This window comes from Drosophila subpulchrella, unplaced genomic scaffold, assembly GCF_014743375.2.
Source record: "Drosophila subpulchrella strain 33 F10 #4 breed RU33 unplaced genomic scaffold, RU_Dsub_v1.1 Primary Assembly Seq354, whole genome shotgun sequence".
Taxonomy (NCBI): domain Eukaryota; kingdom Metazoa; phylum Arthropoda; class Insecta; order Diptera; family Drosophilidae; genus Drosophila; species Drosophila subpulchrella.
The window spans coordinates 7081400-7108185 of NW_023665577.1; the positions used below are offsets into that span (position 1 = coordinate 7081400).

At 46.4% G+C, this 26786-nt stretch overlaps 8 protein-coding genes across 13 annotated transcripts in view; 3 read left to right on the forward strand and 5 right to left on the reverse strand.

The window, feature by feature from the left end:
* Nucleotides 1-3615: 3615 nt before the first annotated feature.
* LOC119560362 lies at nucleotides 3616-8634 on the reverse strand. Its single transcript, XM_037873766.1, has 5 exons — nucleotides 8296-8634; nucleotides 8044-8187; nucleotides 7492-7960; nucleotides 7275-7422; nucleotides 3616-6805 (listed from the first exon to the last, which is right to left on the reverse strand). The coding sequence occupies exons 1-5, from the start codon at nucleotides 8449-8451 to the stop codon at nucleotides 4816-4818; spliced, it is 2907 nt and encodes a 968-aa protein (XP_037729694.1). The 5' UTR covers nucleotides 8452-8634; the 3' UTR covers nucleotides 3616-4815.
* Nucleotides 8635-9203: 569 nt separating this feature from the next.
* LOC119560764 lies at nucleotides 9204-10200 on the forward strand. Its single transcript, XM_037874386.1, has 3 exons — nucleotides 9204-9391; nucleotides 9441-9868; nucleotides 9929-10200. Exons 1-3 carry the CDS (start codon nucleotides 9291-9293, stop codon nucleotides 10108-10110), a joined length of 711 nt encoding a protein of 236 aa, XP_037730314.1. The 5' UTR covers nucleotides 9204-9290; the 3' UTR covers nucleotides 10111-10200.
* Nucleotides 10124-11606, reverse strand: LOC119560763 (histone PARylation factor 1-like). The gene has a single exon (XM_037874384.1). It carries the CDS (start codon nucleotides 11530-11532, stop codon nucleotides 10183-10185), a length of 1350 nt encoding a protein of 449 aa, XP_037730312.1. The 5' UTR covers nucleotides 11533-11606; the 3' UTR covers nucleotides 10124-10182.
* Nucleotides 11607-12046: 440 nt separating this feature from the next.
* On the reverse strand, nucleotides 12047-14113 carry LOC119559892 (26S proteasome non-ATPase regulatory subunit 12). Its single transcript, XM_037873048.1, has 4 exons — nucleotides 13910-14113; nucleotides 12798-13852; nucleotides 12585-12741; nucleotides 12047-12523 (listed from the first exon to the last, which is right to left on the reverse strand). The coding sequence occupies exons 2-4, from the start codon at nucleotides 13844-13846 to the stop codon at nucleotides 12221-12223; spliced, it is 1509 nt and encodes a 502-aa protein (XP_037728976.1). The 5' UTR covers nucleotides 13847-13852; nucleotides 13910-14113; the 3' UTR covers nucleotides 12047-12220.
* A 108-nt stretch (nucleotides 14114-14221) lies between these two features.
* LOC119559893 (histone acetyltransferase type B catalytic subunit) lies at nucleotides 14222-16570 on the forward strand. Of its 2 annotated transcripts, XM_037873049.1 has the most exons (4): nucleotides 14222-14340; nucleotides 14723-14901; nucleotides 14957-15458; nucleotides 15827-16570. In XM_037873049.1, exons 1-4 carry the CDS (start codon nucleotides 14288-14290, stop codon nucleotides 16473-16475), a joined length of 1383 nt encoding a protein of 460 aa, XP_037728977.1. In that variant the 5' UTR covers nucleotides 14222-14287; the 3' UTR covers nucleotides 16476-16570. The 2 variants fall into 2 exon arrangements, with proteins under 2 accessions (XP_037728977.1, XP_037728978.1); XM_037873050.1 differs by lacking the exon at nucleotides 14222-14340 and having other exon boundaries at nucleotides 14402-14901.
* Nucleotides 16571-16646: 76 nt separating this feature from the next.
* Nucleotides 16647-23431, reverse strand: LOC119559891 (katanin p60 ATPase-containing subunit A1). Of its 5 annotated transcripts, XM_037873044.1 has the most exons (6): nucleotides 23210-23431; nucleotides 23008-23138; nucleotides 19261-19529; nucleotides 18569-19209; nucleotides 17324-17798; nucleotides 16836-17161 (listed from the first exon to the last, which is right to left on the reverse strand). In XM_037873044.1, exons 2-6 carry the CDS (start codon nucleotides 23127-23129, stop codon nucleotides 16836-16838), a joined length of 1833 nt encoding a protein of 610 aa, XP_037728972.1. In that variant the 5' UTR covers nucleotides 23130-23138; nucleotides 23210-23431. The 5 variants fall into 5 exon arrangements, with proteins under 5 accessions (XP_037728969.1, XP_037728972.1, XP_037728971.1 ...); XM_037873041.1 differs by lacking the exons at nucleotides 23008-23138; nucleotides 23210-23431 and adding an exon at nucleotides 21399-21703 and having other exon boundaries at nucleotides 16647-17161; XM_037873043.1 differs by having other exon boundaries at nucleotides 23008-23430.
* A 360-nt stretch (nucleotides 23432-23791) lies between these two features.
* Nucleotides 23792-25685, reverse strand: LOC119559894 (protein jagunal). The gene is made up of 3 exons (XM_037873051.1): nucleotides 25513-25685; nucleotides 24886-25258; nucleotides 23792-24826 (listed from the first exon to the last, which is right to left on the reverse strand). Exons 1-3 carry the CDS (start codon nucleotides 25599-25601, stop codon nucleotides 24695-24697), a joined length of 594 nt encoding a protein of 197 aa, XP_037728979.1. The 5' UTR covers nucleotides 25602-25685; the 3' UTR covers nucleotides 23792-24694.
* LOC119559890 (exocyst complex component 4) overlaps nucleotides 23938-26786 on the forward strand; it is a 29461-nt gene continuing 26612 nt past the window's right edge. Inside the window, exon 1 of the mRNA XM_037873029.1 lies at nucleotides 23938-24297. The gene's annotated coding sequence lies outside the window, so the exon portion shown is untranslated. The remainder of the gene's footprint in view (nucleotides 24298-26786) is intronic.

The window sequence follows — 26786 nt, forward strand, 5'->3', positions numbered from 1 at the left end:
TGGCGAGCCCTGCCGAGCCACGGCAACTTGGAACCCGAGAATACGAGTATGCCAGTATCCGAGAATCCGAGAATCGAGCACGGAGCATCGAGAGCCGAACCGCACACGAGCTGCTCCTGCCAAGAGCTTTCGGCTAGGACTAGGACAACACTCCAGCGCCAGACGCAGGCGGTGATGCTGCTCCTGGTGGTGTCCTTCAACGTCCTACGGCAACAACACCAGCGAACCCGCCAACGCCAACAGATGACAGGCTTTCACTCATCTTCCCAACTTTCTCCCGAGCTTTTTTCATACATTTTTCCACTCTCTCTCGTTTCTGGGTGGTGCGTCCGTGTTAGTAGGTTACCCAGTCACCCGCTCGCCCACCGCCCTCCTGCCCATCCAGCCACCCTGTCATCGCCGCCCATGTTTATTTGGCAGCCCACTGCGACTCCGGATGGGGCGGCAGCATCTGCTCCGCGCGGCGATAATCGGTAATAATGCGCTCCGCCACTATTCAAATGGGCGGCAAGTAAATAAACAGTACTTAGTACAGTTGGAGCACTTGCTGAGCCCCAAAATTGTACAGGACGCAGCTGCCGCCGCGCGAAAAAAGAAATTCTGGCGGCAGTGAAGTCGGGAAGTTGGGAAGTCGGAAAAGCCCCCTCCCCACCCAATCCCTCGAGTGTCAGTGCCAGCGGAGGCGGGAAAGCTCCGAACGGCTTGCCATGCAACTTACTGGGTGACCCAAATTGAAATATATTCAGGCTGCACGACGGCGATTTAATTATCTTAATTTGATTTTAAGTAGCGCCCAACGGGGAGCCAAAGTGGCTCGAGCCACATGGCGTATGAGTGATGTGTGCGATAGTTCGGTTGCTGGTGCGGCTATGTTCACATTTTTGCTATGTCAGAGGATAAACACGGTCTCTGTGAATCAAAATTCAATTATAGTATAGTGGCTAGTAACCGTGGCGTTATAAAAACCTTCCCTCTAAAGGAAAAACCCTTATTTTAAATGGCAAATACTCGATTGATAACGTATACGCTATAATTAAAATCACTGTGACCATGAGATATTGTTTTCAACGTAACATTCTGTGGTCTCAAGGCCATCCCAGTACTGTCAATTCATTTTGTAATTAAATTGTCATAACACTACTTATGTGTTCGACGAGCAGCAGACCCTTCAGCTGAAGTCGTTCCAGCGAAAATCATTCCCCGCAGTCCATTAAACGGCAACCGTTGTCTGCCAGCGAGTTACCCGCATTTATGGACCATAAGGCATAAGCTCCTTAAAAGCAATCTCGGTGTCTCCATTTCTGTTTTGCTGTCCTGGTTTCCTCTGCAGCTGCACTGGCTCCCGGATAGTGGGGGCGTTACGACCCAGTACTTCCATTCGCGCAAAAGGATCTCATTACACGAGACTTGCACCTGCCAGCGCAGTTTATATTCGATATGGTACATGTCTTTGTCGCCCTTCAATGCCATCTGGTTGTTCCCAGCGCTTTGTTGACGTTCCCTGTTCTGCGTTCGATGTGGATACTGAGGCCCAGACCCGAGCACCACGACCCTCCGAACCTGAACCTGAAATCACTTAATCAGTTTATGCAGCACAATTTTGCCAGGGCAAAGTGCGCTTGGTATTGGGGTATGCTATAGGTATTTTGCATTGCCTTTCCTTTTGCCTAGGCGCTCGGAGCTCTATTCGAACGTAAAGCCTTTGTAAATGGCATTAATTTGATGCTGCTTGATGTCTCCCGCTGCATTAATGGAACTCAAAAGAATTTAATTTTTGGTTATCTAATTTCTTAAGCTGGGTTTCCACTTCGATCTAATTCGTTATCCAAGCAAACAAAAAAATTTATTTAAAGTTATGACCTTTGTAAAAGAAGACGTTTTAAATTATCTTATCCGCCTGTAGGTATTAAAAGACTCCATAAAGAATATTTAATCATTTTGATAAATTTTTAATAAGGTTCAGTTGCCCATTATGGGTTGGGAATTCCTTCTTTAAAATAAATCCATACTCGCCGAAAAAAATATTTAAAAAATATATTTTAAATTTCCACGATTTAAAAAAAAACAAGGAAGAACACTATAGTCGAGTACCTCGACTATCAGATACCCGTTACTCAGCTAAAGGGACCAAAGGAAAATGGAGATATGCAAGTAGTAAATGCGCCACCTACCGGCGGTAGACAGATTTAAGCGTTATGGGCGTTAGAGTGGGCGTGTCAAATTTGTTTTTGGATCAATCGATAGGTATTGACGACACCAATACATTGCAGTTAAAATTGTTTATCTAGCATGAAAATTGTGGGCGCCACAGGTTTGGGCGGTTTGTGGGCGTTAGAGTGGGCGTGGCATATTCGCGTAACAAACTTGCGCTGCGTACAAGGCTACGAAATCTAAATTTGAGATCCCAATTCTCTATCTTTGATAATTTCCGAGATATCGACGTTCATATTTAAGATTTTTTGAAGTTTGTGGGCGTTAAAGTGGGCGTGGCAAACTTTTTTTTGGGTCAATAAATAGGTATTGATGAGAGCAATACATTTCAGTTAAAATTTTTATTCTAGCATCATTTGTGTGTGTTAGAGTGGAAGTGGCACTCTGCTGATGTTTCCGAGATCTCTGCGTTCATCCGGACGGACAGACAGACGGACATAGCTAGATCGACTTGGCTAGTGATCCTGATCAAGAATATATATACTTTATGGCGTCGGAAACGCTTCCCTGTTACATACTTTCCGACAAATCTAGTATACCCATTTACTCTACGAGTAACGGGTATAAAAATAATGCAATTTCTTGCTACTCTCACCATATGTGTACACATAGATATAACAGTGGCCTGATTTGATAACTTTTAAAGTACATAAATGCATATACATATGTACAATGTATTGTGCATACATATTTATTGTTTTCTTGAAATAAATAACCCCCTTTCTCTTTGTCTACCGGGTACTTCCCCTTAGCCAAAATCTTTTAGATTTCTTACGACATCAAAACTTCGGAACATAATGTTGTTGGTCTTATAGCTTTGTAAAAATAAATAGGAATTAAAAGCCGTTGCCCGGAGGCTGTCACCCCTTGGTAAATATATTTCGAGTTCATATCTGTGCGGCCCTTGTCGAGGATTTCAAGGCCTGGGCGTTTTCACTTTCGGTTTCCAATTACACACAGTCGCGCCTCGCCAGCTCGCTCTCTCACGCTCCATGTCTCTCTCTATTCTCCGACACGGACACAGATACGCACACGCTTAGCTTTAAAGTGTGCCCCGGTTTCGGTTTCCCACCATCCCAGGCCCGGGCCCTAGCACTGTCCCAAGTCCTAGCCCAACCCAACCCAGCCCTAGTCCTTGCCCAAATCCCCATGTCCACGCCCATACTCCTGACCGTGACACAATTTCCATTGTCGGGCACCCGCAGTAACGGCAGTAAGAGCAACAGCATCCACGGGTAGATAGCTGCCTGGTGACCTGCTCTATTTCATGCAAACTCCATCCAGCTGGGTCTCCGAGGCACTTGTCCTGGCCCCAAAAGCAGGGCGAACAGGTGATGGGCTTCGGAAACCGGACACTTGTTGGCCTCGCTGATATCAATTCATATTTCGACCATTTTTGTGGGTGATTATCGTAGGATTTATTATCATTTGGTGATTTGATTTAAGGCTCTACCCTGTACATTACAATGATATATAAATACACCGAACCACTCGCGTAGATCAGGACTTATTTGAATGTCTGCGAGTGGTTCCTCCTCCTTATGTCTGTTGCGCTTGGCAAAACACTTGCCGAGCCAACGTTGCGTATGTATAAAATATATATAAACATGTATCTGGGTTGTGTATGTACAACAGACTGCCTTGTACAACTTGCGCCTGACTTTCGCTTAGTTTGCAATTAACATTTTGAGTAACAAATTTATGCAGCATCATGCAGAAGTCGTCGTGTTCTCGGTTCCTCAGCTGTGATGTTCCTGAATATAATAATGCTAATTAGGTGGTGGGGCGATGGATTCGAATGATAGATGGCAAGATGAAGCGTCAACAAACTTAATATCCAAAGCCCCTCCGTCTTCTTAATATATACTAGGGTGTGCCGATTTGGTCGGCAAGGAGCAATTCTTTGGTTCTTTGGAGCGACTTCCGAGAGTGTTGTCGATGCCAAAAGTTAAACGAAATATGTATTGCTAACGGAAAGAATTTTATAAACTAACGTATTTTGTATGATAGGTTTGAGATTTACAATTGTAATTGTAAGCCTACGACTTAAGGTTAGACAGATTACATTTTTGAAACATTGTGTAAAGCGTTCGAATCGGTTCACCCCAATACTTTGTTAAAGTACACCAAGAAGATTGGCTTCATTTTGATTAAATATTCAATCTGGTTTAAGTCCTGGCAAGGCAATCTGCTGCACGCGTGTACAACAACCGTATACACTTGTGTGACTTACTTTATGTGGGATTATAAAATTAGGTACATTTATACATTATTAACTATAACATTTTAAAAAATCTGTACTTTTTCAATTCACACAAACAACAAACATTTGCTAATAGCCGAAAATTATCCTACGATTTGAATTCGTTTTGGTTGTTTTTATCGCGTAATACTCAAAGCGTGTTTATAATCTAGGGATTCTTGGTTTGATTCTTCTTGGTTTCTTATTTAGTTGGTTTTACAATAAGGACACTAGTGAATTACATTTAAACGGTTGATGGGAAAACGACCAACCGAAAATTTGAGGAAAAATTCAGAAGGAAGGACAACGTACGTTGTAAAAGTAGCAACGATGATGGCGGTGGCTTCCATTTCCGGTTCCGTTTAGTTCTGCAACGCGGCTCGCAGGAGACTGTCCAGGGTAAGCTGGATGGTCCCATTGGCAGCTGCCTGCAGAACGGATGGCGGCTTGGGCAGGGCCGGAAACATTGTCGGTGTTCCCGCTTGACTGCCCTTGCCGCCCAGGCATTCCATACCAGTGGTTGCCAGCGTTTCGGGCACGGGGGCATGGCACACGCTGTGCGGCGAGGGAGGCGTGGGCAGGGGGCTTTTTGATTTCTGTGTTTCGGGTTTGTCCTCTGGTTGGGTCTCTTGAATCGGCTCCTGCTCCTTCTCCTGCTCCTTCTCTTGTTCCTGTTTCAGCTGCTGCTGCTGCTGCTGCTGGGCAATAGCAGTGTTGACCTTGTTCCACAGGTTGCTGATGACAGCGGTATCCTTGCCAGCAGCTGCCGTCCGCTTCGCAATCTTCTCGAGGAAACTCTCGGTTTCCGGAGCAGCATTCAAGGTAGTTTCCGCAACATTCTGCTGCTGTTGCGGCCTGCCTTCGCTGCGTGTGTGCGAGATAAGGCGTGGTCGTATCTGCGGTCTCTCCGATGGCAATTCCGGTAAAGTAGCAGATACCGCCAGACCCTGGCTCACAAGATCCAACATGATGCGCTGTGTGATGCCCAGCACTAAAGACTTATTGGCCTCCGTAATGTAGGGCTCGCACTGCTTGGGTTTGCTTTCATCATTGCTCCCTGGAGCCTGGCGACGCAGCTTCGCTCGCATGGATTCCACGGCAAGCGGAACTGGTGTTTGCTGGCCTGATCCGTCCGGTTTAAAGCTGACCAAATCGTAAACAAAGTCTTTGTTGACCGCCTTGACCCGTTTGCGGATGGGTCGCTTTTCGTGGGAGTGCTCGCCAGATTCAGGTGAGATTTGAGTGCGAGACTTGCGACGTTTCTTGCTAGGCGTGGGAGTGGATTCCATCGGCTCCTGGCCGGGTTCCTCCTTTATTACGGCTGATGGTGATATGGGTCGTACTTCTCCCACAAATTCTAATATGGTTTTTGCACGCTTCAAGCGCCTTTCGTAGGTCTTTATAGGGGGCTTTGCCTCCTTTTCCGTCACTGTCAGCTCCTCCTCCTTATCCAACAAAATGATATCCCCGTCCACATCGTCGCGCGAGTACTCACACTCGTGGGTGGACACATACTGCTCCGTCAGCTTGTCTCGATCTCCTTCAATCTTGTGGGTAAATCCCAGGTGATTAACAATATCATAGCGCCGAAATGCGCGATATTCGCAAAGATTGCAGCCAAAGCGGCGTGCTCGGTAATGGAACATGGATATGTGACGACGTAGATTTCCGAGGGCATTGAACTGCTTATGGCAGATCTTGCATCGGCAACGCAGCTGCTTCTCCGCTGGCACATGACGCTTCTTCTTGGCCTTGCCCTTAACATCTTCCAGATCGGTGTTGGCTTCAGGACCAGCCCCTGGCGCAAGCTCCTGCTCCTCGTCGGTGTTTGAAGCTTCATCACTAGCAGAGTCGCTTTCATGTGCCAAATTTAGCTGGTCCAGCGACACTGTGGTGAGGCCTGGGGCAAATGAATCGTTCGGTTCCTGTAGATCAGCAAACATCTCGTTTAGAGAAATTTCCTCTCTCTTTATCGGTTCATCTTTCGGCAGATCTATGGAGGCGGTTGGTTCTTCATCGGCTGCATCCAGACTGGAATCATTGCTCTTCACCTTCAGTTTTTTGACGGAAGGAGCCGGCTTCGCCAACGCCTCTTGCTTCGCCCGACAATTGAGCAGGTGGGTTGACAGAGCAGCGCGACGCTCGAAGGATTTTTCACAGTAGATACACAAAGACATGATCTTTCGGTGCTCACCGCTAGCATCCAATGGCTCTGGGACGTATCCCACTACGTCGTCGGAGAGCTGCAGGCGCTTAAGTTCACGGCAGGGACCCTTGGGCTGAATGTCTCCCTGCTGGACGCGGCGCTTAAGGATAGTATTCCTCATCATTCGAATGCGACGAGTTGGTTTCCTGAAAAAATGTTTCCAAAAATACAAACATTAAAAAGAAGTTGGAAGTCCTATGGATAATAAGAACAAAATGTCTTTAAGGAAACAGTCATAAGACCAGATTTGGCCGTCCCATTTATAAAACTTACATTTCCCTTATAAAATCTTTATGAGCTACTAACTTTTTTTTAACTTTAGGCCGTGGCTAGGCCGTGCTGGTTAAAAGTGCAATAAACAAACAATGTTTTTACAAAACTCCTAGAGCCTAATAATCCAACACATACAAAGTTGTAGTTTGACACATAGAGTTAATAAATGGAAGGGTTGCCCTCATAACCAATATAAAAAGTATTAAAACCGTTCAGGAAATTATCCTTTTTTACATAAGTTAGAAGACATACAGTTTTTACAAATACGACAATAAAATATGTACTTTTAAATGAGAAATAATAATATTAAATTGATTCTATTCCAATACGAGCTCTACTCACTTGTGATCCTTGGATAAATGTCGAATGACTGCAGCTGCCTGGAGAAAGGTCAGCGAGCATGCGGGACACTGAAACACAAACGCCGAAGATGAGTGATGCTTTTGAATGTGCACCTCAAGCGTTTTGTTGGTCTGAAAAGTCAGATTGCCTGTGAACGAGAATGGAAAACAACCAGTCACTAATTAATTTCAAGGCCTACTCGGTTGGTTCGTCTTACAGATATCGCAGTGGATGCTTGTCTCCGTCTCGTCGCTGATGGACTGCTCGCCGGTTTCGCCGGAGTCGCTGCCTCCGTGGCGTTCCAACTTGACGGTGGTCAAGGCTTTGCCGTCGGGACCGACAATGGTTTCAGCCGGGTTGAGCATGCGGTGCACCTCGTCCAGCTCTGTCCTTATGCTGTCCTCCTGGTCTACCTTGATGGTCTGGTAAACGGCCTGACTCGAGGTGGGCACGGATTCCAGCTGCAGAACCGTGGGGGAGCTGCGCCGGGCCTGCGATGAAGCCTTTTCCCGCCGAAGACGCTCGATAACGCCACTCAAATCCCGCATACCACCACCGCCTCCTCGTATTGGACGCACATCGCGGGGAACTGGAGAGCAGCCCGTGCTCCTGCTGCGCAGCATGTGCTCCATATCCTGCGGGGACGGCCCGCCACCTGTTTGAATTATCATCGTGGAGTTCTGATCCTGTGGAGAGAGTTCATTGCGATTAATTTGGTTCCCATGGCTAAGGAGAATATGAAATGGGGCTATCTTTACTGCCCACTCACTGTATCACTGCCGTTCGCGGAACGAGCGCTGACACAGCAAAAGACGCGCTTGTGGCTGATGAAATTGGCCAGACTGCGGAACATGTTCCGGCACACCTTGCACTCGTAGATTAGGCTGCACTCCAGGCTTAGGAGCTGGCGCACCTGCGGAAAAAGCGGAAAGTTGTCCGTGAACATGAAAAACTGTGTCGAAGGAGCTACCGCCATCGCGGGCCAGAGCTGAGTCACGTACTCCACTCGGTCGGGACTCACCTCGTTGGTACCATCCTCGTAGGCCCGACGCGCCTCCTCGAATCCCGTGTGGGCGGTGCGCAGTGGGCGTTGCAGCAGGCTGATGTCGTCACCGTTGTGGTCCATCTGCTCCTCCTTGAAAGTGTCTGAATTACAGCGCGAGCTGCGCTTCCTCATGGCACTGGTTTAAGCGCCCGCTCCCGCTCCTGCTGGCCGAATTTGGGCTTAGTCCTAGCGCACTGCCGTTCCTGCTATTTTCAGCAACGTGCGTCTCTTAATCAGTTTCTAATTCGCGATCAAAGTGGTTTTCCAATTCGAATATGGGCCTGCATCTTGCATTTTTTGTATTCAGTATGACCGTCACCGGAGCGCTGGTCTGCAAGAAGCGGATCTGGTATTTTTGGCGGATCGAGGGCGGGCATACTTTTCCATTTCAACTTCATAAAAATATAGCCCAAATTCAGAAACTCCCAAAACCGTAAAAACACAAATTATGACGAAGTGTTCGATTAGAATTATGACAGCCTTAATCCAACTAAGAGATTTCTGGGTCACCTACAATGAAGGGGTGACAATTTTTAAAAACTCGTATAAAATATTTACGAAAAGATGGTTATATTAAGTATGAGAAAAAAAAATTAGAAGTCGCTGAAAGTTATTTCACACAGTTTTTTTTTAGTTGTACCAAATTCGGATTAGTTTTTGAAGATGTTTAACTTTTACATGCTTCGCATTTCAACATTCTTTAAAGAATATTTAACTTATTGATATTTAATCTTATTAACTTTAATAAAAACTCTGCCCATCAGAATAAAACTAAATATTTCAACTTAAAAAGCTCAGGAAAAAATTCGAAAATATTTGAGAATATCGGAAAATATTTTATTTTGAATGGTGATTGGTGCTTATTTTGGCGTTCAGCACATGGTCACTCTGATGACTTGAAAAAAAACACAGTGACCGGTTTTAAGCTCGTCATTTTAGTTTCACCCATAAATTAACTTAAAATAGACACCATGAGCTGTCCAGGATTTGGGGAACTGAACATACCGTCGTCGCGCGCCTTCTGGGACGACTGCGACGAGGATGAGTTGGAGAACCTGAAGCCGGTCGAGAAGTGCGTGGTTTTGCCTTGTTTACCCAGTGTTAATCTCTAGGACTTGCAGGCTGCAGCTCAAATTCGATGGTGAGCCGGCTGGCGAGGTAGCCCCCGTGGAGAGCGAGCTCCTGGTGGTCATCGAGGGCGTCAACGTCACCCACTTTGCCACCTCGCTGCTGGCAAAGGATTCGAAACGCGTTTGCGGCATTCCCGCCAAGACCTCGTCCCTGCACTGGAGTCCTTCGTCCAAACAGCTGCTGGCCATCCTGGAGGAGGACCTGACCAGCAGTGGCGAGATTACGGAGCTCCTACTGCCCTACGCAAAGCTGGCCAAGAAAGTAGTCACCCTGACGCTGAAGCCTAAGGTCGAATTCAAGAGCGAGGACATCCAGCTTTACCGGGATCACATAGCCATTGTGCGTGGCGTGGGCGCCGACCAGAAGGATATCACCGAACTAGAGGCTCCCAACTTTATTGCCGGAGTGGCGGCGGGAGGTGAGTGGTTCTGGTGGCAGCAAAAACAATCACATTTCACCTTTCTCTTCCTTATTGCAGTTGCCAGTTGGCGGGACCAGGAGGAGTTGCCAGTGAGCTCCTTCGTCATTTACACAGACAAGCTGCCCCTGGACGCCACGGCTGCCCAACCAGTCATAAAGCTGCTCCAGAGCGTGGGCGTGCAGACCTGCAGCCCCAATTACGTCCCACCGCGCAAGGAGAACTCCTATCTGTACATGTGAAACTACTTTCGGCTGTGTTCTTCCTAGTTTTAATGTTTGTAAAAATGTTGCGGTTGCGGAATAAAAAACGAATTACTTTAGTACTTCAAACATGCTGAGGTTCACCTCTCGACGACGCTGCTCCATGTGCGCCTTGGCGATGGCAATGAACTGCGGCCGGGAAAGCATCGAATACGCGGGTACCAGCAGCGAGGAGGCCAGCATGTGCAGTTCCTTGTGCCCACTGCTGAACATATCGATGCCCAGTTCCAGGGCGCTGCCGAAATCCGATTCGTCCACGGCTATAGTGGCGGCGTTGGCCACCGGCTGCAGCTTCGCCAGCACAGCTTGCTTGGCAGCTCCGCCATCCAAGTCCTTTCGCTCCAGCATGGCCAGCATCTTCTTGAGCTCGGAGTCGCTGACGGCCAGTGGGCGGTAGCCCAGCTGCGTCTTGCGTTCGAAAGGCACAACAATGCCGGCTCGGTGGAATGTCTTGGCCACCACACGTTTGTTGCGCTCCCGCTGCAGGCGATCCAGCTGAGCCAGTTCCAGCGAATTGTCGCTCAAGTACTTCGGCACAGCTTTTTTGACTCCGGTCAGCTGTCCGGCTGAGAAGGGGGTAGCCACGAAGTCGTGCTCCAGGTAGTAGAGAAATGCATCAAAGGCGTTTCCAGCCACGAACTGAAATGCACAACCCTTGGCGGAGTCGTTGCGGGCTATCAAGAGATTCTCCTTGTCCTGCGGTACATCTCGCCAGTAGCCGTAGTGAATCCCGGTGCCTCGGCGCACGAAGATCGTCTGGAACTCTGGGGGATCGTAGTAAAAGCGCCAGTGGCGCAGATAGTCTCCCGGTTCGCCAAGTTTGGCGCCGTGGAATCTGCCGGCAAGGAACTCAAAGGGCCCCACCAACTGCAGTTGGAATACTTTGTCCAGGTGCTCCAACCCTGCATCTTTGGGCTTCGCAGGATCGGTTTTCAAGCTTCCCACGAACTTCCAGAACTCATAGAAGTCTGGGGGCATTTCGACAAGGAATTTGTGTCTGATGAACTCATTGGACTCGCAGAGATTGTCGTACTCCTTCTGCACGGACAGCCGAATGCGCTTTTCAAGGATCTCCATGTAGTTCTTCCCGGATATGTTGCTCATGGCCTCCTTGTGAAGCTCCGCTGTTTCCGATTCAAAACTGCCCTTGGCCTCCTCCTCGTTTTCCACGTCTGCACTGGAGTTGCTTGCATTGGGCTCATCCTTGTCCTCCGACTTGCTGGGAGTGTCCTTCTCCGTGTCCTCCGACTGCGAGGATGCACATCTTTTTGGCGCCACTTTTCTGTCTTCTGCACAGTCTTCTTTTTTCTCAGCCGGCTTCTCTGGATGATTGTATTTGGATAAATGTGCGGGATTACGCTGGTAGCACTTGTCCCAGTATTTGCAGTCTTCTTTTGGCATTTTCGATTTAAAAATATAAACAATTTCGCGATATGTGCGGTGTGCTATGGAACAAATGAAGAGTATACAAGCTTTCAGGAGCGCCGTATAAAGTTTGAGGGGGTGAGTTAGCAAAGTAACCAGTGGAGACGAATATTTTTTTCACGTTAAAGGAAATACTGAACACAAAGCAGATATATAATTTCATCTTATATGGAGTATTCCCTTAATTTTTAATGGAATCGTCATTATTTTATCTTCAAATTTATTCCTGCTCCCCAAATATAAAAAGCGGTTGTGCTTTTATTTTTAAATGCTTGTAATTACTCGAACACTATTTTTCAGTTTCAATTCAAATTATTTTAGACATTAGTTTTTATTTATTATATATTTTAGTTCCAAAGAGAACCCCTCGCCCACTCTACGCCCATGTCGATTCCCACGAACAAGAAGAAGCACTCTGAACGCACCCCCAAAGTGTTGCGAAATGCCGTCAGAAAGCACCGGTGACTGGCAAAAAAAAAACTGCACTTCATTGCAATGGACATTTAGAGGGGTTTTCTTTTAATTATTGTAGTTCATTCAATGAATACAAACTTCGCGAAGAGAATCGAAATGTTGATGGTAGGGTGGTTAGTACAGATACAGTTGCGTATGGGCAGGCGCTTCAAAGGGAAAACACTATTCTAGGCGGCCATAATGAACAGGACTATTCCTCGACAGCGCACATGACCGAGTAGACGCACTCCTCCTTGTTGATCAGGTGGCAGGTCTTGTTGACCAGAGACATCAGTTGGTTCACGTCGGTGGCCCAGTTGTTCAGGATGTCCGAGGCGCTCTTCTTCTGGGTGAAGTAAATAATGCCGGCGGGACGGTCGATCTTTACGCGGATGGTGTCACTGTTGGCCAGTTTGGACAGGTACTCCTCGCAGCGGCTGGTGGGCAGGTTCAGCAGCTCGCTCATGCGCGCCAAATGTAGGCGGGAGTAGTACATGGCAATGATGCGAATGTTCTAAGGACAGAAAACATTTATCAGTACTGGAAGGCAGACGGATCTACGAAAGTAGGCCTACATGCTCTATCAGACGATCCTTGAGCTCGGTAATGCACTTCTTGCCGTGCTTGGTGCTATCCTTGAACATCTCATTCTCTGCTAGCACGAGCCCAAAGTCTGCATTAAATGTGTCGAAGTTGATCAGCTCCTTTGACATAAACAAGCGCAGAATTTCTCTGTTAAAGGAAAGGTAAAATTAGTTTTTGCAATTGCTAAAATCAAAAGCAATTACTTGTAGGCTGGGACTTCTTCCAGCTTCTTGTTCTTCGAGAGGTGGCCCATCATGTCGCTCTGTTCGTTGTCGAAGGGAGCCAAAACGCAGTACAACACGGCACAAACCAGCTTTTCCGTCAGTTCCTTCTTCTGTTCCTCGGTAAGCTCAATTTCGACCTCAGGCTCTGGGGCGACCTCTGGCTTCTTGTCTTTGTCATCGTCCTCCTTCTTCTTCTTGTCCTCGTCCTTCTTTTTCTGCTCATCTGTGGATGCGGCGGAGTCCACGGGTGTGAGGCCAGTCTTCTTGCGCGGCGGCTCTGCAATGGCCTGGTAATGACGCGAAGTCTTTAGGAACGAAGTGTCCCTGTTCAGCTGGATCATCAGGTAGTAGAACTTCAGCTTCAGATCGTGGTGAATCGGATCGTCGAAGAATTTTATGCTGATCTTCTTGGCAATGATCTGCGTGGACACGTAGTCTTCCTTCAACAAACAGAGGCGCATCTGCTCCAGGATGAGCTCCACCTTCTCGCGCTTATCCATCGAGCCGTAGGTCTCCACCTGCAGCTCCTCCATAACCGTGGCAGCTCCGGCGACGTCGCCATCCGCCTCCTTGATGTCGGCCAGGATCTTGGTGAGGCGGGCCCGTTCGATCTCCACGTAGATCTTGCCCTCGGTGACCGAGCGCAGAGTGTCGATCAGCTTTAGCTTGGTCTCCTTGTCGGGCGTCTTGTCCACGTACGTGACGCACTCTTGGATCATCTTGACCACGGCCTGCTTCAGCTGGGAGCGGCGGCGGACCAGCAGGGACACGTACTCGTTGAGGGCGTTCCAGTTGGAGGCGTCGAAGCAAATCTGGCAGATGGCCACCAGGACGCGGGAGCAGGAAACCATGTCGGCGCCCAGGCGCGTCTGCTTCTCCAGCTGCAGCATCATCTCGATGGCTTCGTGGAAGGCGTCGGGGTTCTTCTTGGCCAGCTCCTTGGCAAGGGGGATTTTCTCGTTGCAGGCCGGCTCGTAGTCCACCTCCATCTTGGTGATGCGGCCGCCATCAAACAAATAGGTGTCCATTGTGCTCTGAAATGCAGTTAACTTGTATTTTTGCCGCTATGACTAGGCAATTTTCCCACTAACCTCGCCTTCGTTTTTGTCCTGTCGCAGAGTCTGCTAAAACTGGTTTGCGATGGGTGAAATGCTGCACTCCGTCTTGTTTGCAACCTGGTTGGTCTGCCTGTTCCTTTTCCTAACGTAGCTGGAAGCAAAAGCGGCTTTTTCGCAATAATATTTCTCCGCACCGCACTAATTTTTGCTTACAAATGCTGTATGAATGCCCCTATTTTTACAAATAAGAATCGATACTTATCGATGCTTACAATCGCCGTGCTGTTAAGTTGGCTGCGCCAAGTTGTAGTGCTGTGAAGTGTATGCCAGAACACGATTTTGATTTTGAAATGGAAGTATCCGGGAGAAAAGTGTCACTATTAAACAAAATTTTGGAAAGAAAATGTCAGTATGGGTCGATTTTTATTAAAACAATTTAGGGCTGCAAGAATAAGAAGACAACGGTAAGTTTTTATTAGCGTTGTCAGATTAAAATAGAGAAATATGGCTGCCACTTCTAATAATAAAAGAAATACTTACAACAATCACAATAAATAAATGGCCTTAAAATCTAAGTCATGTGGCCGAAGGCAAATTAAATAATGTCTTGATAAAAAATAATATAGAAATAATTTAAAATAAAATCAACACGAGAACCGATTTGTATACTATTAAGCCGCCGATAGTTTAATCGGCTGACAACCATATCAATGGGGTGGCTAGCTTGCGTTGTCCAACACTGGTGGGAAGCCAAAATTCTTTGTTTAGCCGCGAAAATTGCGCTAAAACACCCACAAAAACCAACTAGTTTTTGTATAAAACGTGCCTTGGGTTTGATTTTTAAAGCAATAAGTTTGCTGGATTCTACGTATCTGCCATAAGTAAGGCAAGCAGAAAAGACATCCTTGCCCTCCATTTGCGAAAACAATTTGATTGGCGGCATTGGAAAAATCACAAAATGGCACAAATTGAGGAGTACCAGGACTTGGTGGTCGATGCCCTAGAGGTTGTGGACTTTAAGCTGAGTAAGTGGTGCTCTGGATTTGGCCCGAGACAGTCCTGCAATGCCTCTGCTTTCAGTTCGGGACAAGGGGGACATCAACAACGACGCCCTGACTTTCCACCCCGCCATGGCCCATCAGATATTCGGCGAGTCGGAGACCATCTTCGGCTACAAGGAATTGCGCGTACGAGTGATGTACACGGCAGGACCCTTGCACATTTACCTGGGCGTCGAGTACGGCCAGCGGGTGAACGAGATCTCCGGCGGAGAGATCAAGGCCGACGACGTGATCAGCACCATTGCCCAGAGTCTGCCCGACGGCTGCTACTTCATCAACCTCGACGAGTTCCTTAAAACCCTGGACAAGGCGGACAAGTTCCAGCCGTTCGGCGAGAAGATCAGCGAATACACCCGGGTATCGGACGATGGAAGCGAAAGGCTTTTCGAGATTTACCAGTGCGACTACAAGAGCTCGTCCTTCCTCAAATTCTTTGCCCGTCTGCAGACATTCGTCCTGTGGTTCGTGGACGCCGCCTCCTACATCGACACCGATGACCCACAGTGGTGCTACTTCCTGTGGTAAGTATATATTACAGAAGCTAACTTAACTTAATTGCTATACTCAGAATTTTAATATTCTTTGCAACAATGCATTCGGAGTTCTCTTAAGGCCAAATTTTGAGATTCCCTTTTGCATACCATTTCTGTAACAGACGCTTTAAATGGTTAAGTTCTTCTTCATGTTATAACCTTTGCATTAATTTTAAATCAGATTTTTCTCGGGGAGTTTAAGCTAGCCTCGCTTTTTTATATGTTCAAGCTTGTGTAAAATCTTTACGAACTACCAAATATCAGATCTTGCCGAAAAACGAGTGCTTGGAGAAATCATCCTGCCGAAATATGTTTATAGGTGTCTCAGCTTTTTCTCATGCTATTCTTCCCTTCAGCTATGAAAAGTACAAGAACAACGATGGCCAATGGCAGTACGCCACTGCTGGCTACACCACAGTATACGAGTACTACGCCTATCCGCAGAACAAGCGGCCCAGGATAAGCCAGATGCTGATATTGCCGCCATTCCAGAAACTCGGGCTGGCCACCCAGATGGTGGAGACCATTTACAAGTTTTATCAGACACAGAAGAACGTGGTGGACATCACCGTGGAGGATCCATCCGAGGAGTTCCAACGTTTGCGCAACTTTGTGGACGCCCGATCCTGCAAGGAGCTGAAGTCGTTTGCCCGTGCCGAAATCATGAAGGGATTCAACAAGGAAATGGTGCGGGAAGCTCGTGAAGCCCTGAAACTCAATCCCCGCCAGGTGCGGAAGGTGTACGAGCTGCTACGTCTGTTCTACACCAATGTGAAGGATGAAAAGGAGTACCGGTCCTATAGGCTGGAAGTGAAGAAACGACTCAACGCCGTCTATTATAAGCAGTTGAAGGATCTGAAGAAAATGGAGCGCTTCAAGATGGACACGGAGATGCTGCGGGCTCGCCTGCCAACGATTAAACAACGCATGGAGCAGCTGCAGGAGGAGTACAGTGTGGTCGAGCAAGACTACCAGACGACCATTGCCAAATTGAAAGCCTTGTAGGGTCTGCGGATCCAAGGGGTGTTGAGTAATTTATTTCGTTTTTCCGTTTTCAAATATGTTGATTACAAAATACATTATGTTGCTATATGCCTATAGTAGGGTTCTTTTGAATAAATATTAAAAATTACATATGTGGATCCAGTGTATATATCATGTATTTATAAGATATCAGATTACCATGTGCAAGTACATAGAGGGGCAATGCTGGGCGTGGGGCACTTGAGCAATTAAGCGTATATAAAACACAAAACATTACGGCTAGCGAGTACGATTTATACAGATTGAAAAGTATTGCAATTGAGACTTGGAAGTACGCATGGGATACAATCATCGAGGGTGCTGGGCCAGCAGCCCGTACAACTAGCAGGACCCGTACTCCTCCATCCACTTCTCGAAGCGGGCCACGTCGTCGGCCGAAACGGACTTCTTGGTGCGCTGCCTGGCGTCCTGGAAGTCCTGCAAAGTAATCGGCTGGTCTACCTCCTCGCGGCGGATCTGCTTGATCTGATCGGGAGTGCGCCCGGATATGAGGCGCCTCATGGCCATCATGGAGGCGTCGCGGCACACGTTGCTTATATCGGAGCCCGAGTAGCCCTGCAGTTCGTCACCGATCATTCCGGTGTTCAGGCTGGGGGACAGGCAGACGTCCTTCAGGCAGAGCTTTAGAAGCGCCGACCGGGTGTCCTCTGAAAAAGAATATTTTCATTTGGTTAATCACAAAGATAAGAAGCTTATCCGAGATATCCAATATCTAGAGTTTTTTTACGGCGAAGCTGGCAAAGAACCAACGGATTTCTAAATCAACCTACATATCATCACTGATAATAAATTTTTCATCACCTTCTTACCGTTTGGGAGTGGAATGTAGATCCGCTTCTCGAAGCGCCTTCGGAAGGCCTCATCGATGTCCCACGGGTGATTGGTGGCCGCCAGCACCATGATCACCTTTTCCTCCTGCATGCTCGCATTTAGCCCATCCATCTGGATGAGCAGCTCGGCCTTGAACCGTCGGCTGGCCTCGTGCTCCGAGTCGCTGCCCCTGGAGGCGCACAGGGCGTCGATCTCGTCGATGAAGATAGTGCTGGGTGCATAGAAGCGAGCCATCTCGAAAAGGAGCCGCACCAGCTTCTCGCTCTCGCCCCGATACTTGGAGGTCAGGGTAGAGGAGGACACGTTGAAGAAGGTGGTGCCACACTCGGTGGCCACCGCCTTGGCCAGCATCGTTTTGCCCGTTCCCGGCGGACCCACCATCAAAACTCCACGCCACGGCCGGCGGATTCCCTTAAAGAACTCTGGCATAATGACCGGGAGCACAACCGCTTCCTGTTAGGGCAAAAACGAAAGCAATGGAGTTTAGGTTTCATAGTTTAAATGTGCAACTCAGAAAATGTACCCCAGGTTTGGATTTCAAAATCTGAATGTACTGATCAAAACGAGACAAATTTGAGTTCCTCTGGCTTAGCTCGACAATAGTTCTTAAGCCCATTAAAGATTCAAATACGTCCCCAGAACAATTGTAGGTAGAGAAATAGTTAATAAATACTTATACAACTTTTTTCAGAACAGTATATAACAAAATGTAGACCCAAAAAGGTAAAATATTAACAATCCATATATGTAACATGGTAGTTTTTCAAAATTTATAAGTCTATCAGTGTAATTTTTTTAAACTAGAAATCCTGAATACATTAAAATAATATTTCTATTGGCTTCATTTACATTGTTTAATATCCAAACGCTAGCTTGAACGGTTTCGATCAGTACTTTTAAATTTTGAAATCAAAGCTGCGGTTAAACTCAAAAACCCCAAAAGTGTTTCACAGTGTTATCTTATTCTAAGTGTGTTTTTAATTACTTCTTAGTAATTATGAAAAAAAGTGTAAGTGTATGTATGTAAGTAGGTAAAGACCACATATGCTATAGATCCAAAAAAAGGTTATAGGGAATTTGAGTTGCCTTATAGTCATAGACGAATAAATGTCTTAAATGATGAAGAATTGCGTTCAGAATCTGAACTTAAGACACAAAAATAGTACTTGGATCCGAACTTAGTGATTACTTTCAATGTGTTTTTGACCCAGTAAGAAGCTCACCTGCAGTATTGTCTTGGCCTCATTGAGACCGGCTACATCTTGCCACTTGATGCAGGGGTGCCGCTGCAGGATGTCCTTCTCGAGGGTGTCCACCAGATGAGCCTCGTAGCCCAGCGGCGAGAAGTGCTTGGCCTTGGTCTTCGGCGAGCACTTGGGCGTGTTGTGGCTGGTGGATAGGGACTGGGCATGCGAGTTGTCCTCCAGGGATGTGGTGGCGTCCTGGTCGTCCGAGTTGGAGTTCTCGTCCAGTGAGTTCTTCTTCACCGGCTTGTGCTTAAGAGTCAGCTGGGTATTGGTGCTAAGTTTTCTAGCCCGCAGGCGCTCCACTGATCGGCTCTTCCTCAAGGCGGCCGTCATGGCGGATGCCCTTGCTGGCCGCCCCATCCTCATGGTGCCCATGCTGGTGGCCGGAGTTGGTGCTCCTGCGGCCGCCAATCCCACGTTCCCGGCACTCCCGTGGTGGCTCTGTCCCAGGCTGCTGCTGTTCACGTTGCTGCCGATGGAGGGCAGTGTGGGCTGGAGCTCGGGATCACGCCGCCTCAAGGAGGACACCCACCGGTTGTCCTGCTGCTGCGATGGAAACGGCATCTGGCCCTGGGTCTGACTGGCTCGCGGCTGAGGTGCCACTTCTGAGGCGGAGACTGCATTTTATTAATGATTATATAATAAACGCCGCTTCGCGGATCACTAACCTTGGGTGGGCAGTCGCTGCTTGCTGCGCAACGGAACACTTCCGCCAATACCCAGTCCCCCGGGTGCATTCGAGCCCAAGTTGTTGATCGGCCGGTGGCGCTCCGCTGTCGAGGAGTGTCCGCTATCCGAGCCCTTCTTCAAGCTGGCATTCCGAGAAGGTCTACTGGTGGTGGTGATCTTGGTGTAGCCAAATGGGGACAGTGAGTCCAGGATCAGGGAGTCCATCATCCGGGCCATGTGCGAAAGGCTTGTTGGGGGTGTGGATGAGCTGGAAGGAATGAAGGGTGTCATTAGATATTTAAGATAAAACATGAACATTGTATTAAAAAACTTTAAGGAAATGCAATTAATAGATGCCGATATACAAAGGCTTTCGCTTTCGATGTTCTTAATTATTAAATTATTAACAAGAGCCACGACTATCATATACCCGGTACTATGTTAACCAATTTATGTTGGGGCCAATGATAAGGGTGCCACCTAGCAGTGGACATCAACACCACTGTTAAATTCTTTTCAACAAATTCCCTTTTCCAGAGGTCTTCAATTATGAGATAAACTTGATTTGGGATCAAATTTGGCATATCCATAAGGATCAAAATAGCCCACAAAAAGTATCCCCTTAATAAACCAACATATATGTGTAACACTCGCTAAATAATGTCCCCAAGGGCCATTTTTAAGACTTATGGTTTATTATCCATAACTTTTTGGTAGCTCCATGGCGCTTGCCATTCAACTTGGCCATGTCGCAAAGGTCATTTGCTTTATCAGCCGCGGACAAGTGCTTTGCGTGTCCTGGTGTGTGCTTATACATATATCGGTTGGATTCCTCGTGTCTAGCCGTCTAATATTAGCTAGCCCTAGCTGAGGTCCTGCCCCATCCCGCCCTGCCCCTCCGCAGACAATGCTCGGGAATTTCCAGGAAATGGAGTTGGTGGCGCCTCCCAGGGGGCCTGCTATTCAGAGGCAGGTGGGTTCAATAAACCCGTTGGCTCTCGGCCAGGTTATTGACGTGCCGGCGACAATTGTTAACGGCTGTATTCGCATTCGAATTGTTTTTTGGCATTTGCATGCGTCATCCGGCGGCATTAAAGCCTTAACGGCTCCAACATTGTAAATCTCGATCTGAGAACTATGCCGCAATATATTTTTCGCCAGGCTAATTAAGTTGGCAGCAGCACGACCATAATTCCCGGCCATATTGCCTGACTCCTGGCACATCCGCTTGGTATTTATATTGTGTGCTGTACTCGTTCGAATTTGGGTTAATGTTTCCTATGTGCTCGCCCACGATTTCTGATTCCTGATGGGGATGATTAGTCGAGCGGCTAACTAGGCCAGTGCTTACTTGTCCTATTTACTATTCAAGAACCAATGGGCCTTAATCTAGGAGTTACTTGCATTTAATTGAGCCATTGATTGATTGGCAAAGTGTTACAAGGACGGCACGAGCGTGGAAAGCAACCGGGCATGGGAAAGTCCAATGATGGCGGAGTTCCTTGGACTTTTCGTTATGATGGGTCTCTTTAAAATTCGTGTCACCAAGAGGTGTTTATGCTAATTCCTACTCGATAAAGCCATTGGAACAGCAGAGAACAGCGTTTTGCCCTATGCAAATTACAGCCAGTGGCAATTATGACTGGCAGAAATACATTCGAGGAGGAAAATGGATGGGGTCAAGAGGGCGACTTTCCTCGGGAACACTTGCGCTGTATGCCCTAAAGTAAACCTTTAAGGTGCATGATTAATAATCAAGAAGGTGCTTGGTAGCTAGGTCAAGGAATTCAAAAACAATTATGTATTTTCATTTGACTGTTTTCCAATTAATTTCTTAATATTTAAATTAAATTTTTAAATGTACAAATATGGAGTGGTCGGTTTAAGGAAAGGGGAATTAATTAATGACATAGAGAAATTTTAATCTTAATCAGTGGTATCACTAAAATAAAGGTGAAACATTTCCAAACGACATATTTTCCGTCCGAAAATCCAGTAAGTCAACGAAGATGACATTCTACTTTTCTTAGCATACTTTTAAGCACATTTTTAACAGTTTTTTAGTTCTTAAAGCTTTTTTGAAGTTTTCAGGCAAGTCGGCCTATTTTCTAGACCCAAGGATTCCCACTACCCTTACCACTGGTGCAGATCCCAGAGTGAGTGATATGGGGTGTGCCGATAGGCGGATACGAAGGGCACTGCCACCTCGTACTCCACCTGGACGTTGGGTGGCGACTGGGGCCGCACGGCTATGGCGTTTGATCGCTCCAGGGCGGGATTGGAGCTGGTCAACGATCGCTGACGCATGAAGGGATGCGTCGCCGTCTGCTGCGACTGATTGTACAGATTCGAGTTGTTGTTGAGCAACTGGGCAACACCTCCGGCCGGAGCCACCGATGCCTGGCCCATGCCGAACCAATTCTGGGCACTCGTGTTGAACATGGCGCTGTGCCGGCGTCAGACAGATAACAAAGAGACAGACACTTCACTTTGAATTTAAAAACACACGCGATTATGCTCGAGCGGAAACTTGGCCCCCTGACAGTCCACGCCCGGAGCCCTCGATTGGCTTCCACTAGAAATTCGAAAACGCGACCCGAGGAGACGAGCCGTCCACCTGACGACTCAAGGGTTGCAGACCAACTGACCGCTCGACTGGACGACGCGTCCACAACAAAGGCGACCCACACACATTCCGTACCGGGTAGTTTTCCTGGTTGCTGGTGTGCGTCTATGTGAATGCGAATTGAGGTTAAAGGAAGTTTCGCCTGGGCGCTGCTGGGGGGCGGTTTCAATCATGGTCATTTACAGGGAAAGGGTAGCACAACTTGGAGGAAAAACAGCGAAAGAGTGATCAGATTGGCCCTTGCAATCTACGGAATTATAAGAATTTAATAGCACGATACACTGCTGAGTTTTTAACTAAAAATAAGTTGTTTTAATTTTAGTTGCATTTGTAGTCTTAATTGGACTTACATATATATTATTATTATTAGAATACCATTTAAAATATTTTTATACAAAAAATTGATTAAGTTATTATTCTTAAGTTATAAAAATCAACTGGGATATCCATTTATAGTGCTTTAAACATATAATAAGTAAGATTATTTTGTTTAGAAAAGCTCCTAATTTCTTCTCTAATTCTCTCTAACCGTTCTGGTAACACACAGTTACCACTACATACAGGAAGTAATAATATATTTATAGGACATTCATAATTCGATTAGTCCTCGCTACATTTTCAACTCCTCGTATTACCCAACGGGGACTGTGGTCAATGCACGCTAGCTTCTGGCTCAAGATTCCATCGATTTCTGGGGAAAGCAAGGCGGTTCACTCACTTATGTATGCCGGAGTATTTACTCAAATGGCAGCGGGTTCTTAATAATTTGCCGGCAATGTAATTTAATGGCGCGCTTGCATGCGGGCGTAGAAAGCCGGTTCTCGAGTTGGCCTGCAATCGGGGATCCGAAAAAACTTTAGCATACATTTGAGAGCACCGCAATCAGAGGGCCTTGAGTGGTTTGTCAACTCACATCAGCACAATCCGAAAATCCAGAGGAAAGCCACAAGCGAAGGTCGCTCTGGCTGTCCTCATATAGTACATCTGTATCTGAAAATCAGCTGCAGCCCGAGATAAAAATCGATTTCGAGGCGACAGTCATGGAACGCTCAAGTGTCCCGGCACGCCTTGCGCCTCTAGTTGCTACCATCCCCCTCGTCCATCCCCGCGATACACTCACCCCGCAGGACTCATCACGGGCAGGTATGTGGAAGTGGAGTCCACGGTGCGTATGGTTGTGTTCCCTCGCAGCACAATCTTCTCACGCGTCGTGCGCCTGTAGGTCGTTTCCTCGCCCCGCATTTTGCTCCGCTAATTTTTATCAATTTTTTTGGATCAATTTTGAATTTTTCACAATTGTTTTTTGATAGTTTCCTGTTTACTTCGGTCCGAAATGGTGTGTTGAAAATTTTGCATCTGTTCTTCACTCAGGCAACGTCGAAATGGGGACTGAAAGAAGGATTCAGAGCGAGCAGGGGAGGAAAGGATGCTGCGAAAAAGCTTTGGCTCTCTTCGCCAGCTTTCCTCTCTTCCAGCTGCCTGGCTTGCGGTCCGAAATTGTAAACAATTGCGCAATTTTCGCCTGCTGTTGCTCCTCCACTCGCCTCGATGCACAAATGGTCACTAAATACTGGATTGTTGTGGCCAACTCGGCCTGCCAGCCGCACTGCAACGCCCAGTCGGGCTGAGTTTGGGCGGGGAAGGTGGGCCATTGGTGGTGTTTTTTAAGGGGGAAAGCTCAGGAACTTCCTTCCTTTGGAATAACAAATAAGAATGTATTATAAATTATGAAATTTCATTTGATTAAATTTCCCTTAGCATAACATAAAGAAAAGTCGTTAAAAACTTAAGTAATGAAATATATAAACTAAAATGGATATACGAAATTCTTTACTAATTGAAATCTTTCATTTCAATTTAACCCTTTTATCACCTCCTTAAAGACAACCCAAATAAAATGCGCCTTTTAACCCACTCAGAAGAACAAATATATATGCATCTTTATTGATCGATTTTTAAAAAACTACTTAAAAATTCGAATAATAAATTACGATTTAAAAAACATTACATTAAAATTCAATTCTCAGTTTAGTTTGGCGACTAGCCTGTCATTACACCATATTATTGACGATCAGAAATTGGATGAACTTTGCTTTAACACTCAAATTGCATTTGAATCCCTATTTATAGTTGTGTGTAAATAGTGACAGAAAGTTGTAAGTAGTTTGGGGCAGTTTTTCGAACGTTCCACACACGAATCACAGTATGGCACTGTGCAGTTCGTTGAATGAAATTCAAAATTAAAATACGTGGAAAAATGAAACGGTTTCAAAATTTGTAGAAAAAGTGAACTAATTATGAACTAAGCGAGGAAGTACCCATCCGCAGACGTAAACATAGACTGATGTTTGCATATTTCATATGTAAATATATATAAAACGTTTCTAACAAACACGAGGCACGTCGAAATGTAAGTAAGCAAAAATGAAGTGATCTCTAGGTTGGTTTTTGGTTTTTATTCCGACTCGGGGAAATTTGGTGGCTTCAGTTGCTTCTTGTCTTTAGTTGACCTCACAAGGCTGCGTGTGTGTATATATATGTGTATATGGATAAGAGTCTATTTAATCATTTGAACGGTTTAACTTTCAACTAACAATAACTTTAACGCCGACGCTTCGATTAGTTTCGACCATATGTTTCCCTTCCTGTATGACTAAGTGTGCGATACCTTAACAGCTGCATAACTTTAGATTTACCATAGTTTCATTACGCTCTTGTGCACTAGTGTTTCGAGTTAGTTTCAAGTTTCCAAATTATTTACAACTAGCCCTGCTTTCCGGCGTTTACTAGTTTGGCGAGTATTTAGATTACTGGAACTTGCGCGTGGCAGTTCTGGCCTTCCAGGCCTTGACCAGGTTGTAGGCGAAGTATAGCGTGAATCCGTGCACCTGGAAGCCCACGAAGCAGAAGGCGTACCAGAACACACCGTACGGATAACCCTGTGGAGACACGTAGGATTATTAGAGTTCTCCGGGGATCAGCTGGCCCTGCAACTTACGCGCCACACAAAAATGTCCGTCTCGTCCAGCTCCATGGACTTGTCCAGCGTGGCGAACTCCCACACGTCCGAGAAGTAGTAGGCGAAGCAGTAGAGCAGCGGCAGGATGGCGAACAGCAGGATGGCCACCATGTACTTCTGCATTTCGCGCACCTTGTTGCCCCTGGCGGCCGAGAGGCCCAGGAAGGAGGTAAGCAGCGACCCGGCCCACACGTACTCCCACCACAGCGGAGGCGGCACCTCCAGCTCCTCGATTTCCAGCACAAAGATGTCCAGGCGGTCCAGGATGTCCGACGTGAGCTTGGCCAGCATCACGAAGAAGAGCAGGGCGTGAAAGAAGATGCAGAACTTCAACCTGGACTTGTTCAGCAGGCTGAAAGAGAAAGTGGCCGTTAGTGGGGGATCTCTGTAGATTGAGCCCGTTACTGGGGCGCACATGCTGCCCAGCTGGCACTTTGCCCACCCGCCCCCCTTGCACCAGCAAGTGGGTGGCAGCTCCAGGTCGTGGGGGAGCTCCTGGGGGCCACTTGTGTGTGCATTGCTGCCACCTACTGCCGCAGGCGCCCCAGTAATTAGATAATTTGTGTGTGTGGGAGAGAGCTGCCGATGCGATGTAGTGTTATTAACCTAATTTGATATGTGCCAGCTACGCGCTGCCTGAACTCGAAGTCGTTGCCGTCGGTGCCCGCGACCATTGGACCGCCGCGCGTTGCCATTTCGTTGTGGTTCGTTGTCACACGTCGTGTCGTTGCTTATTTTTAATAAATAATTGCACAAAAAATAGAGCTGGAACCAGTGTGATAGGTTGTATCGATAAGTTATACTGTCACATACTTTTAATACCAAAGGAACTTTGAGTACGGTCTCACTAAAAGGTCAGGTTGGTAACATCGCTATGGTAGTGGTGAAAAACCCTGCTACTTAGCGGGAAAGCAGCTATAAAAAGCTAAGTTGCTTACGCCCATAACGTTTGAATTCATTGAGCTACAGACTTGTACTATATGTCGTTGAAAAGATATTTTGAAATTCCATGCACGTCTCTTCAACCTAATTTGTCTAAATGACATAGTTTAAAAATAATGGACATCAAATTTTTTTCAACTTTTTCGATAATTAAAAATATCTGTAGCGATTTACTTATATTTATATTTACACCTGCGTAGTCCATAAGATTCCTTAAGTGAGTCCTGAGCCACGTTTTTGAAAAGGTTATTTTTAATTCTATGCATGCCGCATTTACTGAATTTGTCTAAGAATCATAGCTTGACAATTTTTGCAAACGTTTTTTTAAAGCTTTTTTTTTAACACTATTTGGTTTGTTGCTCAAAAAAGTGCCTGACGACTTTTATTTAAATTTGGAACTATAAAGTACTTGTCCCAAAAATGTATATACTTATAACATTTTCTGCTCTATGCTGATGAGAAATGTTTATATTTTAGAGTGCCGGAAATGCCTCCTTCACTGCTTTACAAACTCTGACTGAAATTGTAATACTTCTGCAAAAAAAATATTATCGAAAATCGAACGATTGAAATAGATAACACCGTGTAATTTGTTAATTAATACTTTATGAATTCTCACACCTAGAAGTTCTTACAAATTCACGTTGAAAGCGTATAGGTCACGATCAAATCTAATTTAGTTTTCCTAGCAATTCCTATTTATGGACGTAATTGCTGAATTAGAACATCAGTTAGTATTTTTAAAAAACCTAGACTTTGTCGGTAAATGGCTTCTAGTGCGTCAAACCGAAATTAGCTTAATTTGGTGCCCAGTGCTCTTTGATATCATTATGCAGATTGCATCCAGCTTTGTGCTCCAATCAGTTCAAGAATGGGAATGGTGGGTGTGTCCGCCAGTCTTTCGACGCATTTCCGAGCGACCGTCTTGAGTGGCACCT